Below are 18,283 nucleotides of genomic sequence, written 5' to 3' on the forward strand. Positions count from 1 at the left end.
ATTGCAGCAGGCCAAGGATGGACATGTGGGCATGAGAGCAGGGTGGTGTGTTGAAATGGCAAGCGACAGGGAGGTCTGGGTCATGCTTGTGGACAGACCTAGGGTGTTCCTCAAAGTGGTCACCCAGTTTGCGTTTGGTCTCTCCAATGTCTCCTCCTTCCTGTCTCTTGCCATTTCAACACACCATCCTGCTCCCTCCCCCATCCCAGACAATGTTACTTGTTCCATGTTGTTCTTTCACAGAGTGCTGACCCCTGTTCTGCTATTCACACATGCTGCCTTCTACCTTTTTGCCACTGTCAGTACCTTCTTTAGCCATTACCACTACCATTAACACTCCCTTCATCTTGTGTCCATGACACCTTTGTCAATCTTTCCTTAGCCTCCACCTATCGCTGACCTTCTATCTAGCTTCACCTGCTCAACCCCCGCCCCCCCCCCACCATTTAAACAGTATAAATTCCATCACGTTTCTACTTCTCTTTAGCTCTGAAGAAGTCATTCAGATGGTAAAGAAGGCAAATGGTATGTTGGCCTTCATAGCCAGAGGATTCGAGTACAGGAGCAGGGATGTCTTGCTGCAATTATACAGGGTCAGTGAGACCACACCTGGAATATTGTGTGCAGTTTTGGTCTCCTTATCTGAGGAAGGATGTTCTTGCTATAGAGGGAGTGCAGCGAAGGTTTACCAGACGTATTCCTAGGATGGCAGGACTGACATATGAGGAGAGGTTGAGTTGGTTGGGATTATATTCGCTGGAGTTCAGAAGAATGAGGGGGGGATCTCATAGAAACCTATAAAATTCTGACAGGACTAGACAGGGTAGATGCAGGAAGGATATTCTCGATGTTGGGGGATCCGGAACCAGGGGTCACAGTCTGAGGATATGGGGTAGGCCATTTAGGACTGAGATGAGGAGAAACTTCTTCACCCAGAGAGTGGTGAGCCTGTGAAATTCGCTACCACAGAAAGTAGTTGAGGCCAAAACATTGTATGTTTTCAAGAAGGAGTTAGATATAGCTCTTGGGGCGAAAGGGATCAAAGGGTATGGGGAGAAAGCGGGAGCAGGCTATTGAGTTGGATGATCAGCCATGATCATAATGGATGGCGGAGCAAGCTCGAAGGGCCGAATGGCCTACTCCTGCTCCTATTTTCTATGTTTCTATTTCCCTGTCAGACCTCCCCACAGCATGGGAGCAGCTTATGCAACTGCACCTTGAACTTCCGACGAGGAACAAGGGGAGCTGCAACATCAGCAGCAGCAGCTCCAGCTACCTTGTCCTCAGTTACATGCTGCTCCAAAGGGCAGAGCTGATGGATACTGAGGTCCATCTGGGAGGAGGCGAGATACCCAAAACGGGGTGTACAGGCAGAGAGTCAGCTCCTTCGACCTGTGAGAGCACCAGATCCAAGCAATTCAGCTTAATCAGGAGACTCAGACTTTCATGGCAGGTCATTGCTGACATCTGCAACCTCCTGGAACAAGACCCCCTTCCCAGTGGAGTAGGTGGGCAGCATTGCCAGCGGTCATCAAGATGCCCGGGTACGCCACACGGATTCTCTGACTTGCCCTGTAGTTTGCCTTCTACAGTAAGGAGAAAGAGAATTGTGAGGGCCGCACGCAGGTTTGGGCTGACAAGTGGCAAGTAACATTCGCGCCACACAAGCGCCAAGGCAATTCCATCTCCAACAAAAGATAATCAGACCAATGCCCCTTGAAATTACCATTGCTGAATCCTCCATTCTCAACATCCTGGGAGTTATCATTGACCAGAAACTCAGCTGGACTAATCATATAAATACTGTGGGTACAAGAGCAGGTTAGAGACTGGAAATCCAGCGGCAAGTAACTCATCTCCTGACTCCCCAAAACCTGTCCGCCATCTACAAGGCACAAGTCAGGAGTGTGATGGAATACTCTGCACTTGCCTGGATGAGTGTAGCTCCCACAACACTCAAGAAGCTTGACACTAACCAGGACAAAACAGCCCTTTTGATTGGCACCCCATCCACAAACATTTACTCTCTCCACCACCAACACACAGTGGCAGCAGTGCGTACTGCCTACAAGATGCACTGCAGGAATTCACCAAGGTTCCTTAGACAGCACATTTCAAAGCCACAACTGCTACCATCCAGAAGGACAAGGGCAGCAGATACATGGGAACACCACCACCTAAAAGTTCCCCTCAAAACCACTCACAATCCTGACTTGTCAATATATCACCGTTCCTTCACTGTCACTGGGCCAAAATTCTGAACTCCCTCCCTAACTGCACTGTCGGTGTACTACATCCCATGGACTGCAGCAGTTCAAGAAGGCAGCTCGCCACCACCTTCTCAAGGGCAATTAGGGATGGGCAATAAATGCTGGCCCTGCCATCCCATGAATGAATTAAAAAAAGGAAACTATCACCAGGTTTAAGGGACGACACTTTTGCTGCTCAATTCCTCATCCACTCCCATCCATCCCTGCCTGATTTGATGGATTGGCTTCTTCCTCTCATCCTTGGTGAATATATCATTTCATCTCAGTCCCTCCGATCCCACAGCAGGACCTCCAGCTAGGTGGCCAAAGCCCAGAAGCAGGCTTCCCAGTTCCCCTCTCCATTCCTGGGTTGCTGAAACCTCAGGAATCAATGTACAGTTCAGACATTCTAACCTCCTGCCAGGGTCAGATGTTGTCCTGATGCTGCAGAAGCCAGAAATGAGCTGACATGAAAGCCTGAGCCTCATGAGAAATCCTTCCTTTGGCAGATTCATAATGTCACCCCACCCACCATCTCTGATTGGCTGACAAATGCGGAAGCTAGAACTGTGCCGCTTGGTTGGTCATGGTGCTGACCGGTGGATATGAAGGTCCCTGTCTGTAAATGTGCCCTGCTCAGTGCTTTTTCCAAGTGGTGTTTAACTTGGAAGAATACTGCTCCATCAGCTGAGGGTGTCAAAGAAGCAGCGACACAGAGAGATTTAGAGGGAATTTAAGAGCTTAGGAGGTGTTTTGCTTATGTTAGGATAGATTCATGTGACTTCATAGGATCTGGAGTCAATGTTGAAGTCTTCCTGGGCCATTCTCCCCTAAGTAGTGTATCACAGTGCCTCCCCTTCAGGACATACCCTGGGATGGCGGTGAAGGATTTCTGGAACACTGGGTGATAGGTGTGATTCTGTGAGTGATGACTACATCAGGCTGTTTTTTGACTATCCTTCTCTAAAGGATATTAGTGAACCTGTTGTGTTTTTACAACAATTTGATAGTTTCCCAGTCACCGTTACTGATAGGCTTTTTCAGAGGTTTATTTCATTAACTGAACTCCGCTCTCCTCCTAATTATGAGTCCAGTCCTCTAGACTATAAATCCAGTAACATGACCACCATACCACATACATGAGATTAATGCAATGAGATTAGACCACAGTAATTTAAAGGATGTTGCAGGTAGCACTTTTAAAAGAAATTTTGGAACAGTTTTTTGTCCAAGCTACAGTAACACAAGTGGGAACACTGGGGAACCCATCAACAGGTTCCAAGTCATCAAAAAATGTTCAGAAAGTGGCTGCTGGTACTGAGCTGGACTGGAGATTGTTGGAACACAGGATTGAGACCCTGTGTTCACATGGTGTCGGCAAAGTAGGACTGGAAAAGTATTGACTTTGTAAGATCTGGATTTATTGGGACCAGAGTGCTCCTGGAATTGTTTTTGATGGTCTAAGGAAATCAAAGAGGAATTTCCCAAAGAAGTTTTCTCTGAAATTAACCTTGGATTTTATCTGTTTTCTCATCTCTCTCAGGAGATGACACTCTAGGTTGGGCTGTAGAAGTCTATATATTTTATTGAACAAGGCATTGCAGCTATGAGGAACAGGCTGGATGGGCTACAGAGGACATTCATGTTCTTATGTTTTATGTCATTGACTTAAATGTGAGAAGTTTAACATTGAGAAATAAACAGGAATGGCAAGTGAGTTAACGGTGTGTGTTGTCTGATTTGTGCACAGGTCATAGCAAGGAACAGTTAGAGGAAAAGCAGAATTCTCTGAAGGGGGGATTACACTCTGGGCTCAGCTACTGCACTCTGGGATTAGCTACTGACTGGGTGAGCTTTCTGAACAACACATCTGGCAGGGCCCAGATGCAATGCGCAGTCTACAAGTCTTTACTTGTTCATCATTTTGTACATTTCTGTCAGATCCATCAAGCTTGACCTATGCGGCAGAGACAGCAGAACTCTACCATACATCTACAGGAGAATTTCTTCACTCATCTTACCACATGTTTGTGTTTCAATAAACAGTGGAGGTGGGGGGGCGGCAGGTGGTGGTGGTTAAGCAGGGGGGATGTTTCTATAAGGCTCAGGAATTCTTAGTGACAACAACTTTAATCCATGCACATGCGCACATGGAGTAATCCATCTGGAGTTGGACTTGAACCCACAACCTCGTTCTCTGAGTCAGAGGGTTGTGGGTTCAAGTCCCACTCCAGGACTTGAGCACAAAAAATCATGGCTGACACTCCAGTGCAGGACTGAAAGGCTGAGGGGTGGAAGGGATGACAGAGATAGCTAGAGGTGCGGTCATAAAGGGATTTGAATAAAAATTCAAAAATATCATGAAAGTCAACACTGACTTTCTGGGAAGAGTGGGTTATTCCTCGAGTTTTATTCCTGACAGACTGTTAGAACTGTGCCTAAACAATAGAACTTTCATGAGTGACTGAAAGCAGAATGGTTAATCAGCAGTACTGATTGAAGACAATCCCTTAAGATGTCCATTTCAGCTGACACCAGGGACTTTACCACCTTTCACAGCTTCAGGAACCCAGACACAAAGACAACACTGACACCTGCAGCTCTAACTAGTTATCACTTTAAATCAAATCAAACTTTCAGGCTGCCAGTTTACAGGGGGAAAAGCATTCTGTACACAGCCTTGGGATTTAACCCCTTAGAAACTGAATCTAATACAAAAACATATTTTGTTATTGTCAACCATGACTTAGCACTCTCCTCTCTGATTCAGAAGATTGTGAGTTCAAATTTCACTCCAGAGACTTGAGCTTTGAGGCTGACACTCAGTGCAGCATTCCCCCAGAACTGCACAGTCAGAGGTACCAAGCTTCAGATGAGGTAAACCAAGGCCTCATCTGTCCTCTCAGGTGAATGTAAAAGATCCCATAATACTACACTATGGTATAGGAGGTGAGTTATCTCCAATGTCCTGGCCAATATGGATCCTGGAATCAATGTCACAAAATCAAAAATAGATTATCTGGTCATTATTACACTATTGTTTGTGGAAGCTTGCTATTTGAAAACTGACTGCCATGTTTCCTACATGACAACAGGAACTACACTTCAAAAAATACTTCTTTGTCTGTAAAGAGCTTTCAGGTACCATAGGTTCATGGAAGCTGATAAATAAATGCAAGTCTATGTTCTTTCTAAGGGAAACATTATGCTTCCTGTTAATTGGAAATTATAAACTCATTGAAGGAGAAAGTATACCAGCCCACAGTGACACTGATCAATATGTACAGGACTCTTACTGTAGCTTCTAAACATATCAGTGAATAGAAACAAACCATGCTGACAAATCAGATGGTTTAGGTTAAGCTAAACAGATGAATTTATTGTGAGTTATATTTCTATACAGTAGATTGATGAACCAGCAGGCAAACAGCAACACAATATTTAGTTTTCAATATTCAAGCTACGAGTCAATTGAAATAACAATAATTTGAAAATGACTCAAGATCTTTCCACAAAGATGAAATGAATCTTGGATGAGTGTAAGATGAACACATCTCACCGTTATCACACTGAGGTGATGGGCTGATGAAACTCAGGTCTATAGAGGTTCATGCCCACACCCTCATCATACTCGGGATAGTCCTCCTCCCAGGAAGGAGAAGACAAATATTACCTATAGTATTAGTCAATTAACTGTTACTTTAAAAGGGTCTGTCTATAATTCACAACACAAATTAAAACATGGTCCGATTCTATCCCATACCCACTTCTGAGAGCTGTCTCACTTTACTAACACACATACATCAGGGGAAGCCATCAGAATACTACAGACAGAAGTTTATTTAAAATCCCTGTGCTTTTTAGTCTGGCTCCCAATTCCAATGGTCAGAAATGACATAACTTTAGTAGCACAGGATGGAGCTTGCTGCCATTGTCGAAGCCCACCAATGGCTACAGAGATCCAGTGATCACATGGGTCTATGGACCAATCAGTTTCCATTCCTGGAAGACACTTTTCCCCCAGGTGAGTTGGACAGCACTTTCGACTTCCCAACTCTCTGCCCTTTGGCCCTCCATTCACCACAATGCTTCTGTAGCCATCAATCTGGTTTAACCTCTCCCTCATATCCATCTTCTATACCCTTGTTCCCAAAATTACCCTTCTTCTCTTCCTTCCTGGTCACTGTCACGCTTCTCAACTCCAACAGTGAAGATTTTGGTGTATCTGGCACACAACTGGTTTAGCCATCCATCTGACAATTATCTCAAACATTGGGGATGCTACTTTCCTCTGCCAAAACTGCTCATTACTCCAGGACCATCCTGAAGAGAAAAGATAACCTACAACTTCTCCTCCCCAAAACCAACTGTGTCCTTGTGGAAGTTATGTTCCAGCTGTACAGAGCTCTGTTTAGACCATATCTGGAGAACTGTGTTCAGTTCTGGGCACCGCACCTCAGGAAGGATATATTGGCCTTGGAGGGAGAGCAGCGTAGATTCACCAGAATGTTCCTGGGGCTAAAAGGGTTAAACTATGAGGACAGGTTGTACAGACTGAGCTTGTATTCCCTTGAATGTAGAAAATTAAGGGGTAATCTAATTAGATGATAAAATGAGTCAATAGAGTAGTTAGAGAGAAACTATTCCTCTGGTGGGAGAGTCCAGAACAAGGGGGCAGAGCATTAAAATTCGAGCCAGGCTGTTCAGGGGTGATGTCAGCAAACACTTCTTCACAAAAAGAGGACTGGAAATCTGGAACTCTCTCCCCACAAAAATCTGTTGAGGCTGAAAGACAATTGAAAATTTAAAAACCGATTATAGGTTTATAGTTAGGCAAGGGGATTAGGGGTTACAAAGCCAAGGCAGTTAGAGTTCAGATATGGATCAGCCATGATCTAACTGAATGGTGTAATAGGCGCAAGGGGTTACTCTAGTTTACACATTCCTTAAATTCCTTTCGATTGCCCTCTCCACTCTCATCTCCAAGAAGAATTAGTCAGTGTCATCCTCTTCAAACTCCAGCTGAGCTTCTGACCCTATATTCTCTCCATTGCAAAGATCATCTACTTCCCCTCTGTAATATGGCCCATTTCCAACATCCCCTCCAGCTCTGCATTAGTCATTCTACTGTTGAAATCCTCATCCATGCTCTTGTTGCTTCTAGGCTAGACTAGACTATTCCAATGCTCCCCTGTCCAGTTCCCATCTTCCACCCTCCATAAACATTAGTTCAATTAAAACTCTGCAATCTTTATCCTAACTCATACACCTGCCACCCCAGTGTTCGCTGACCTATACTGGTTCACAGGCATCCACCCCCACTTTCCTCCAATTTAAAATTCTCATGCTTATGTACAAATTGCCCTTTAACCTCACCTCCTCTCTAATTCTGTCACCTCTAACCTCATTTCCCTCCATGATCTCCATGTCCTTCCAATTCTGGCCTTTAGTACATCCACCCCACTACCTTCACTTCACCATTGACAAGTGTGTCTTCAGCCATCTAGGCTCTATGCTCATGAAATCCTCCTTAAACCTTTCTGCATCATAATCTCTCTTCTCATTTCACACCCTCCTAAAATGCCACCTCTTTGACCTTGTAGTCATCTCTCCATCCAAGGCTGACGCCTACACAGTCATGAGTTTCTGCCATAGGTCTTCATGTGACTGATTACGCTGATTCTCAACTGCAGATCTTTGCCCATATGAGGCAGGATGTTCCATGCGGTAGTAGGATCTGGAGTACACACGTCGCTCCATTTTATTTCCTTCTCTGTCAGTGCACTGACCTCATCATTAAGGTTTTGGGACTTGCTCTCTCTGTCACTCACTTATATTCAGTTCACATGAGTGTGGATACTATGGGATACAAACTGTATAAGCTCTCTTCCTTCACTTACTGGATATTCAGTCCTGAACATGAGAGTGGATATTATGGGATTATATCTGTATAAACTCTGCTCCTTCACTCACTAGATATTTAGTCCTGAACATTAGTGTGGATATTATGGGATTCAATCTTCCTCAGAATCTGAAGCGATCCATGCCCAAATGCAGCAAGACCTGGATAATATATAGGCTTGGGCTGACAAGTAGCAAGTAACATTCGCGCCACACAAGTGCCAGACAATGACCATCTCCAACAAGAGAGAATCCAACCATCTCCCCTTGACAATCAATGGCATTACCATCACTGAATCCCCACTATCAACTGCCTTGGGATTGCCATTGACTACTAGCTCAGTCATATAAATACTGTGCAGGTCAGAAGCTAGGAACTCTGTAGAGAGTAGCTCACTTCCTGGCTCCCCAAAACCTGTCCGCTATCTGCAAGGCACAAGTCAGAAGTGTGATGGAATACTCTTTACTTGCAGCTGAACGCAGCTCCAACAACACTCAAGAAGCTCGACGCTATCCAGGACAAAGTAGTCTGCTTGACTAGCACACCATCCACCACCTTCAACTTCCACTCCCTCCATCACTAATGCACAGTGACAGTGTGTGTACCATCTACAAGATATACTGCAGCAAATCACCTAAGCTCCTCCGATGGCACCTTCCAAACCCCAACCTCTACCATCTAAAAGGACAAGGGCAGCAGATGCATGGGAACACCACAAGTTGCCCTCCAAGTCATATACCATTCTGACTTGGAACTAAATCACCATTCCTTCATTGTCGCTGGGTCAAAATGCTGGAACTCCCCAACAGGACTATGGGTGTAATTACACCACAAGGACTACAGCGATTCAAGAAGGCAGCTCAGCACCATCTCCTCAACAGCAGTTAGGGATGGGCAATAAAGGTTGGCCTAGCCAGTGACACCAACATCCTGAGAATGGGTTTTTTAAAAATCGGTATAAAATCTGCTCCTTTGCTCACTGGATATTCAGTCCTGAACATTTGTGTGGATATTATGGGATATAAACCGTATAAGCTGTTCTCCTTCACTCATGTGAACCCTCTTGATTTTCAGTCCCTTACAACAGGGGTGCCCAATCTGTGGATCGCGATCTCCCAGTGGGCTTACGGGACATATTGGGTATACTGATACTTTTCGGAATGTTTGGCGATCTGGTCAAAAGTTAAATTGGCCTTCTTGAACCAATTGGACTGATGGTGGGAGAGGTTCCAAACAGACAATGGTGAGTCAGACAGTGCTTTGGAATGACAGCTTCCCTGTGCAGGCAGTAAAGAGTAAACAAGACAGACAACATCAGTGCAATGGAAGTAGGTGACCCAGCTCCAAGTCCATATGGAGACGTCGGTGAACGGCAAGAGAGGAGGAGTCAGTGAAACAATCCTGCCACATGTGACACTGGAAGGGTTTGTCTCCAGTGTAGGTTCACTGATGTTCCAGGGGATCCAAAAACTGTGTTAAGGCTTTATTACAGAACTAAAACTGATGGATTTCTTCCCTGTATGAGCATGTTGATGGACCAGGAGAAACGTTGACTGTGTGAAAGCCTTGTCACACACCTCACACCTGAATGGTTTCTAACCAGTGTGAGCCTGCTGGTGCTTCAGGAGATTGGAGGTGTGAGTGAAAGCCGTCTCACAAACATTGCACATGAACAGTTTATCCACTGTGTGAACTCGCTGGTGTCCCAGGAGGATTGAAAACGTCACAAAAGATTTATCGCAAACCTCACCTTAAAGGGTTACTCCCAAGTGTGCATCTTCTGGTGGAGCAGGAGGAACAAGACATTGTGAAAGCTTTGTTGCACACCTAACAATTGAATGGATTCTCACTTGTGTGAAAGTGTAAATAGAGGGACGATGACTCAGAATGATTTGTCACACATCTCACACATGAATGGTTTCTCCTGTGTGAATGCGCTGGTGATTCAGCAGGGCCAATGATTGTGCAAAGCCCTCATTACACAGCTCACAAATGAACGGCTTCTCTCCTGTGTGAATGCGTCGGTGATTCACGAGTGTTGACGACCGTGCAAAGGCTTGGTCACACACCTCACATTTGAATGGTTTCTCCCCTGTGTGAATGCGTCGGTGATTCACAAGCGTCGCTGAGCGTGTGAAAGCTTGGTCACACACCTCACACTTGAAGGGTTTCTGCCCTGTGTGGATCCTCTGGTGCATCAGGAGTTCAGACGATTGGGTGAAAGCCATCTCACAAACCTCACACATGAATGGCTTCTCCCCAGTGTGAGTGCGTCGGTGTCTCACGAGCGTTGATGACCGTGTGAAGGCTCGGTCGCAAAACTCACACTTGAATGGTTTCTCACCTGTGTGGGTCCTCTGGTGCCTCAGGAGATCAGAGGATTGGGCGAAGGCCATCTCACAGACCTCACACCTGAAAGGTTTCTCTGCTGTGTGATTCCTCTGGTGCATCAGGAAGGATGTTGAACTTGTGAAGGCTTTGTCACACACCTCACACTTAAATGGCCTCTCCCCTGTGTGAATGCGTTGATGTTTTCGGAAGGATGACGAGTGGGAGAATGATTTGTTGCACACTTCACATGTGAACGGTTTCTCCCCTGTGTGAATGCGCTTGTGATACAACAGGGTTGATGATTGTGCAAAGCCCTCATTACACACTTCACACTTGAAGGGCTTCTCCCCAGTGTGAATGCGTCGGTGATTCACGAGCGTCGATGACAGTGTGAATGCTTGGTCACATACCTCACACTTGAATGGTTTCTCACCTGTGTGGATCCTCTGGTGCTTCAGGAGGTCACAGGATCGAGGGAAAGTCTTCTCACAAACCTCACACATCACCGTTTTCGCCCCAGTGTGGATGCTTTGATCATTCATCAATATCGATGACTGTGTGTACGCTTGGTCGCAGACCTCCTGCTTGAATTGTTTGTCTTCCATGTGAGTCAGTGGTTCAAGGGGCTCAATAAATGATTGAAGTTCTCACCACACTTGGAGCCACTCACACTTCTTCCCAGCCTCACCCTGACCGATCGCCCACAGCTGAACCTTCAGAAAGGTTGGTTCTGATGGAAGGTTCCACACCGCTGACCAGTTTCAGATCCGATGATATGTCAAAGCTCCCCTGACCCGACCGATTTCCAGATGATGGTTTCACTGCCTAACCTTCTCTGTGTTGAGCAATGCTGTGAAGGGACTGGATGTCTTCCCACAGTTGTACAGTTGTTCCTTGGGTGATGGTTAGGATCTATCTGTGGTGTCTATCCTCTCTGTATTCTCTGGTGTAGTACGGTGCAATCCTTCTGTAAAACAGGAAAAGGAAACATGATTTCCTCCAACTCCCTCTCCTCCTTTGCTGAAGGGGCTGACTCCTCAGTTAGAGACTGTTCCACAGTGAGTGCCAGTCTGCTATTCCCCTGTGTGGGGATCATTTGCAAATCCTTTCTTTTCCCGCACTTGACTGTCACACACCCTCTGTTTCCAGCAGGGACACTGGACAGTGACCAGAGGCAGACAACGTGGCTACTTTCTTTCCTCCACCCAGCCCCCCATCTTCCCAGGCACCGTGAGGACAATGGAAAAGACAGTCGGGCGGTGTGTAAAACGGGCTATTAATTCACTATGAGCTCCAGTAGTGCTGGAAGTGACCAGTTTTATGCTTAGAATATATGTTTAATATAAAAGTAAACACTCAGGGGAAATGTTAATTCAATGGAGATTTTGGAATTCCTCCCCTTGTTTTCCAAAATTATTTGAAGAAAACACACTGGGCAGGAAGTGCTAGAAGCTAAGGAAAATATTGCTTCAGTGTAGCTGATTGAAGGGTTCTGATTTATCCTGGGAAATTAGAAACACTGCACTCACTCAGACTGCACATCCCAAATTCAGCTATCAGCCACAGCACTGGGCAAAACTATCAAATCCAATCCCAGGCTTTTGGGAAAGACTGAGGCCTCAGGTAAAATCTTTAAAGAAGGCATTAAAAGACATTTCAATAAATGTCTCTCCAAGTATAGCAGCCGAATTGCTATGGTGCTGGATTAACAATGCAGAGATTAGTCATTTGGTAGTACAGAACTTGAGTATTGCTGAAAAAAAGAGGCATTCTATCAAAGCTTTTCATCTTGCACTCATCAGGACACTTGCTAGAAGCCACATGTATTCACAGACAGGGCCATATCCTTTACAGACAGAAGGAGCATGTCCATGCATTGTGCGTTTTTAAACTAAACAAATGGGGCGACAGCTGTCCCCATGGCAATGCCTTGACCAATCTGAGTCAACCAGCCTGGTTTGAATTTGAACAAAAATCTGGCAGTTAACTGTTCCCTGCTGAATTTGTTGTGGCAACACCTCAACCAATCAGAGTCCACTTGCCAATCAGTCAGCACTCTCTTCTCATACAGTATAAATTGTTGTTGCTTTTACTATTGGTGTTCTTGCAAACTGTCCTGATGAGTTCAAGATGATAAGGTTAGGCTGCATGTCTTTTTTTTCAGTAATAGTCAAATCCAGAGATTGTGAGTTCAAATCCACATAAAAGTTGCATACATAGAATTACAGAATGAAAACAGGCCCTTTGACCCAATTGGTCCGTGCTAGTGTTTATGCTTCACATGAGCATCCCTTCTCCTCTCTTCATCTCACCCTATCAGCATATCCTTCTGTTCCTTTCTCCCTCATGTGCTTATCATTTCCCCTTAAAGGCATCTACGCTACTCACCTCGACCACTCCATGTTGCAAAGCTGAATTTTTTAAAACAATGAAATTTGTTGAACATGAAAACTATCAGGTTGTCCTAAAAACCCAAATATTGTCTTTCAAGGAAGAGAACCTGCTACAACTGCCTGGTGTGGCCTACATGTGATGCCAGCCCCAAGCAACATAGCTGACTAACTGCCCTCCAAAATGGTCTAGCAAACAATCACTTCTTCATTGAGTTCTATGCCTAACTGCAAGGTCCAATCCACCACACCACAGCCTTCACCACAGGTAGGGCAAGGAGGCAGATCCCAAATCCACCCCATCCAAAATGGGGATCGAATCCTGTCCATTTGGCACCAATCCACACCAGCTGTCCAGCCAACTGAGCCACTGCAACCCCCCCACCCCAAGCGGTATGATTTGCTATGGCAAAAACACTTTTACATGCATGTTGTGGCCTGGAACTATGGATAATGATGGTAAAGGCTCCCATTTCATTCCATCACATGGCTGACCAGGAATCTCTCCCGCTGTTCTCACCTGCTATTAGCATGTGTTGAAAGGATTTACAGGTTTACACAGGGGTAAACAGCCCCACAATCAAAGGATCAGAGCAAAGATCTGTGGTCTACAACATCTTGTCAAGAATTGTGGACAATCAGTGAAGTAGCAAGAGGTGGCGGCTCCATGAACACCTCCATCCCCAACTATGTTGGAGCCTAAATGAATGGAAGAGACAATGTGAAAGTGTCCCAGCCAAAAATAGTGAGTGGATGATCAAACCTAGCTTCCTCCTGAGGTTCGGGGAGAACTCCCCTCCAGGCCACTCAAATCCTCCTAACTATCGAGAAAACTCAAGTCAGGCGTGTGTTATGAATGCAAAGTTTGTAAGGTTGTTATGGTTTAAACCATCTTTGTAATTTAAAGTAGAACAGAATATCCTGGAAAGGTGAGTTAATAGGAAATTATATAACCCTGCATGGCAACAGGCCAGGTGGTTTGGTTACCAGGGGACAGGTTGGGACTTGCTAAGCAAGATGCAAAGTGATCCCACCTGAAAACAAAGGCAAACAGCTGGGACTGACTGTTCAGACTTTCTGTCTCTGAGATTTGGACAAAAAGAGAGAGAGAGAGACAGACTGATAGATCTCACAGAGAGGCCAACTACTGAAGCCAGTGTGATCAGCGGAGAGGTGAGGGTGTCATTTCTGTGGTCTGCCAGGCAAAGTGCAGGAGGGAACACAGTCTCTAGTCTAAGGAATACAAGACGTGTGTCTGGGCATGGCCAGGGCTGGATCTCTGGATTAGACCTTACTGCTGGTATTTGGTTCAGAAAGTGAGAGAAGTGCCTTTCGATAGTCACTCAAAATTACAACTCGGCAAAACTGGGAGAAACAAACCCACTGAAACTGAGGGTAACGTTGAACTAGTTTCTGTAAAAACTGTGCTTCTGCAGAGAGCGTGACATAAAGCTGAACTGTGGCATGGGCTGTTAAAAGTTAAAGGTGGTATCTTTTCTGTAGTTTAGTGTATTAATCGCCTACTAGTTATTGCTTAGTAGTTGTTGATTTTAGTTGTTTTAATATAATAGAAGTCTTAAATTTGAAACCTTGTTGCGCGTTCCTTTAAGTTGGTCACTGGAAATTAAAATATCCTTTAAAAGTTATCGGACTCTACGGGGTTCATAACAATACCACAATCAAAAACACGACAAGCACAGATTATCTGGTGGGAGATGGCTGTGTGTACATTGGCTGCTACAATTAGAACAGGGACCGCACATCAAAAGTATTTCATTGGCTGTAAAGAGCTTTGGGGCATCTGGTGGTTGTGAAAGGTTCCATATAAAGGCAAGAATTGTTTTAACCTTCCTGAGCAAGGTACAGAGATAGGGTGGTGGGAGGTCTTAGTGGGATTTGAAAGGACAGGAAACATCCAGATCCCCACACACAGAGTGAACTGACCGCCCACAGTCCACAGGATAATAACCAGCTCCCAACACACACACACAGAACTCAACAATAGGAAATCAGTAAGAATCCTCAGACACTCTGCACCTCCCAGATAATTACACCTCACCTTCTCATATTCAGTAATGAGCCATCAACAAAAGTCAGCCTGTAAATCAGAAGGGAAATGCTTCCAATAAACACACTCAATATCCAACACACAGCTCCAGGCAAACAGTTCAGCACAAAGCACCGAATAAACAGCTCTCTCAGCTGGATGTTCTCACACAGCATAAGGGGCATTTCCACAGCTGATTCCCCACAGGATAGTCAGGCTGCCTGAAGATTAGTGTGGATATTATGTGATGTAATTATTATAAATTGTGTTCGTTCACTCACCATGTCCTGAGTTGGTTTTGAGTCCCTACAGGAAGTGAAGCAGCTGTGGAACAGGAAGGGGAGGGAATGGGCAGAGTGGGTGGGGCTCTCTGATTGACGTCTCTCACAGCCAATCCAAATATTTCTGGACCAACATGAGTTTCCTGAAGTTTGGGAAACTGACCGGTGAAATGGAGGCGACTTTGAGCAGCAGATCAGGTGGGGATTTAAACTTGTCATTGTCCCATCTGAATAAAACCTCACTTATTGCAGCTGCTGTCTCAGTTCCTCTGGCAAACATTTCACAGAGATTTTTACTGTGGGAATAGCATTCTTCATCCTCAGAGGCTTTCAACCTGACATCATTGTGTGATGTACACACTCAATGTGTTTGAGAGCAGATCAGAAGAAAAAGACTGAAAACATCCAAGGCACTGATGACGTGCAGTGGTGAGATCAACACATGCACAGGAGAGGGACACAGGAGGGAGAGAGACAGGAGAGAGGGACACAGGAGGAAGAGGAACAGGAGGGAGAGGAACAGGAGAGATGGACACGGGAGGGAGAGGAACAGGAGAGAGGGACACAGGAGGGAGAGAGACAGGAGAGAGGGACGGTGATGGGGGGGGTTGTTGGGAGAGGGACACAGGAGGGAGAAGGACAGGAGAGAGGGACACAGGAGGAAGAGGAACAGGAGGGACACAGGAGGGAGAGGAACAGGAGAGATGGACACGGGAGGGAGAGGAACAGGAGAGAGGGACACAGGAGGGAGAGGGACACAGGAAGGAGCAGGACAGGAGCAAGGGAGAGAGAGGAGATTGACTCTGCTTGGAGAATGACTCAATAACTCGGGGAGTGAGGTGGGGCTCATTGTGTGAGTATATGCCCCAATAGTTGATATCTGACAGTCCTGCACTGTCGAGAGGTCGCCAATAAACAACACCTCCTCCTCAGTGTGTGGTGCAAGAAATGGTGGCATCAGCCCAGAAGGAAGGGATGGACCTTGTCCCAAATCAGTTGACCATCAGGTCACTCCCCTACCCTGAATGTGGGTGTGATGTCCGAGTTCCTAATAATGAAAGTATTGTGGGATGCTCCGCACAGTATTCTCAGACGGCCATTACACTCGTTCTGTTGCTTTCTGTTCTTGTAGCTCTGAGAGTTTTTGTTTTACTCATTTGTGGGACATGGGCATCACTAGCTAGGCCAGCATTTATTGCCCATCCCCAATTGCCCTTGTTCAGAGTCAACATGTAGGCCAGACAAGGTAAGGATGACAGATTTCCTTCCCTAAAGGTTATTAGTGAGCCAGATGGGTTTTTTACAACAATCGACAATGGTTTCATGGTCATTGTTAGACTTTTAATTCCAGATTTTTATTAAATTCAAATTCCACCATCTGCTGTGGTGGGATTCAAACCTGGGTCCCCAGAGCTTTACCCTGGGTCTCTGGATTACTAGTCCAGCAACAATAACACTACACCATCACCTCCCCATGGTCTCCTCATGTAACCTTCAATGTCATGTGAGTGCTATCAATCACTCCCAGCACCTTGGGGAAGCAGCTATTCCGTAAAACTCCAGCAACCTCTCCTCCTGTCATCTCCCATCTCTTCTCTCCCCAACTCACCACTTTCGTTATCATCCTCTCTCATACCCATCTTTTTCCCTTCCGATCTCTCCTCTTTCCTCTCTATATTTCTCCCCTCCACTACCTCTCCTCCTCCAGCATTTTAAAGATGAGAGGGATAGAGAGAAAGAGTTTAAATAATGCACTATCATAAATGAAAAAACAAAGCAAAAACTCCATGCAAAAGAGGTAATTAAATAATTATGACTCTATTAAATTTTTTTATAACTAATTGTCCTGTTTATGTGACATAACTGAAATGTAGTTTGCTGAAATAATTGCTGGCCACAGCATGTAGACTGGAGTCATGAACATGACTGACTGTTGGTGCCTGAATGACCAAACACCCTGAGTGTAATTTGAAGAGCCGCCTCAAACAGGCGCAATTGGCAGAAACTCGCCACTCTCATTATTCCCATCTGGGGCCGTGGTCATTTCTGTGGCTGGTACCAGCTTCCTGGGTGATGTTTAATAACCTTTAAGATCGCAACTAGTTCAACTTACATTTAAAATTCCTGATACGGTCAATTTCAGCCGTATTACACTGATAAGACAAACACAAACTAAACTCTCAGCCACAACTTGCAGTTGTTGCATATTTCTCAAGGGGTTTTAATAAAGCACTTAAAAAAATTTTTACATGACCAATTGAAGCAATTTTATTTCAGGATGATACATTGTGATCTGATTGACTTCATGATCAATGCAGTGTGTAAACATGTACAGGATAATCTCATTTTACAACATGCTTCTGTTTCAGCAAATGGTGGGGTGGAGTTTGTTTCTAAAGGGAGCCCAGAGCCTCAGGATTATTTTGTGTAACCATGGAATAATCCATTAGGAATTGGACTTGAACCCACAACCTTGCTCTCTGAGTCAGATGGTTGTGGGTTTAAGTTCCACTCCAGGACTTCAGAACAAAAAGTCATGGCTGACACTCCAGTGCAGGACTGAGGGGTGGAAGAGATTACAGAGATAGGGAGGGGAGAGGCCATGGAGGGATTTGAAAACAAGTTCAAAAACCTCACTAAAACTAATACTGAGCTTTCCTGGGAAGAGTGGGTTATTCCTTGAGTTTTATTCCTGACAGACTGTTAGAACTGTGCCTAAACAATAGAACTTCCATGAGTGAATGAAAGCAGAATGGTTAATCAGCAGTACTGATTGAAGACAATCCCTTAAGATGTCCATTCCAGCTGACACCAGGGACTTTACCACCTTTCACAGCTTCAGGAACCCAGACACAAAGACAACACTGACACCTGCAGCTCTAACTAGTTACCACTTTAAATCAAATCAAACTTTAAGGCTGCCAGTTTACAGGGGAGAAAATATTCTTCACACAGCCTTGGGACTTAACCCCTTATAATATTTCTGTCACACTAGACTCAGTTTCTAAGTTATTGTCAGTCATGGTTTATTAGCGCTGTCAGAGCTATCATTTCTCTCAGGTAAATGTAAAGAATGTAAAAGT

General features: G+C 45.1%; 1 protein-coding gene across 1 annotated transcript; it reads right to left on the bottom strand.

The window, feature by feature from the left end:
• Positions 1 to 5,607: 5,607 nt before the first annotated feature.
• Positions 5,608 to 11,435, bottom strand: LOC144695831 (uncharacterized). Its single transcript, XM_078566853.1, has one exon. It carries the CDS (start codon positions 11,085 to 11,087, stop codon positions 10,056 to 10,058), a length of 1,032 nt encoding a protein of 343 aa, XP_078422979.1. The 5' UTR covers positions 11,088 to 11,435; the 3' UTR covers positions 5,608 to 10,055.
• Positions 11,436 to 18,283: the final 6,848 nt, after the last annotated feature.

The sequence above is a fragment of the Cetorhinus maximus genome, chromosome 21 (assembly GCF_964194155.1).
Source record: "Cetorhinus maximus chromosome 21, sCetMax3.hap1.1, whole genome shotgun sequence".
Lineage (NCBI taxonomy): Eukaryota > Metazoa > Chordata > Chondrichthyes > Lamniformes > Cetorhinidae > Cetorhinus > Cetorhinus maximus.

Bases quoted from the DNA above. Each gene is read 5' to 3' on its own strand.
- LOC144695831 (XM_078566853.1), bottom strand. From the start codon at position 11,087: ATGGAAGACAAACAATTCAAGCAGGAGGTCTGCGACCAAGCGTACACA.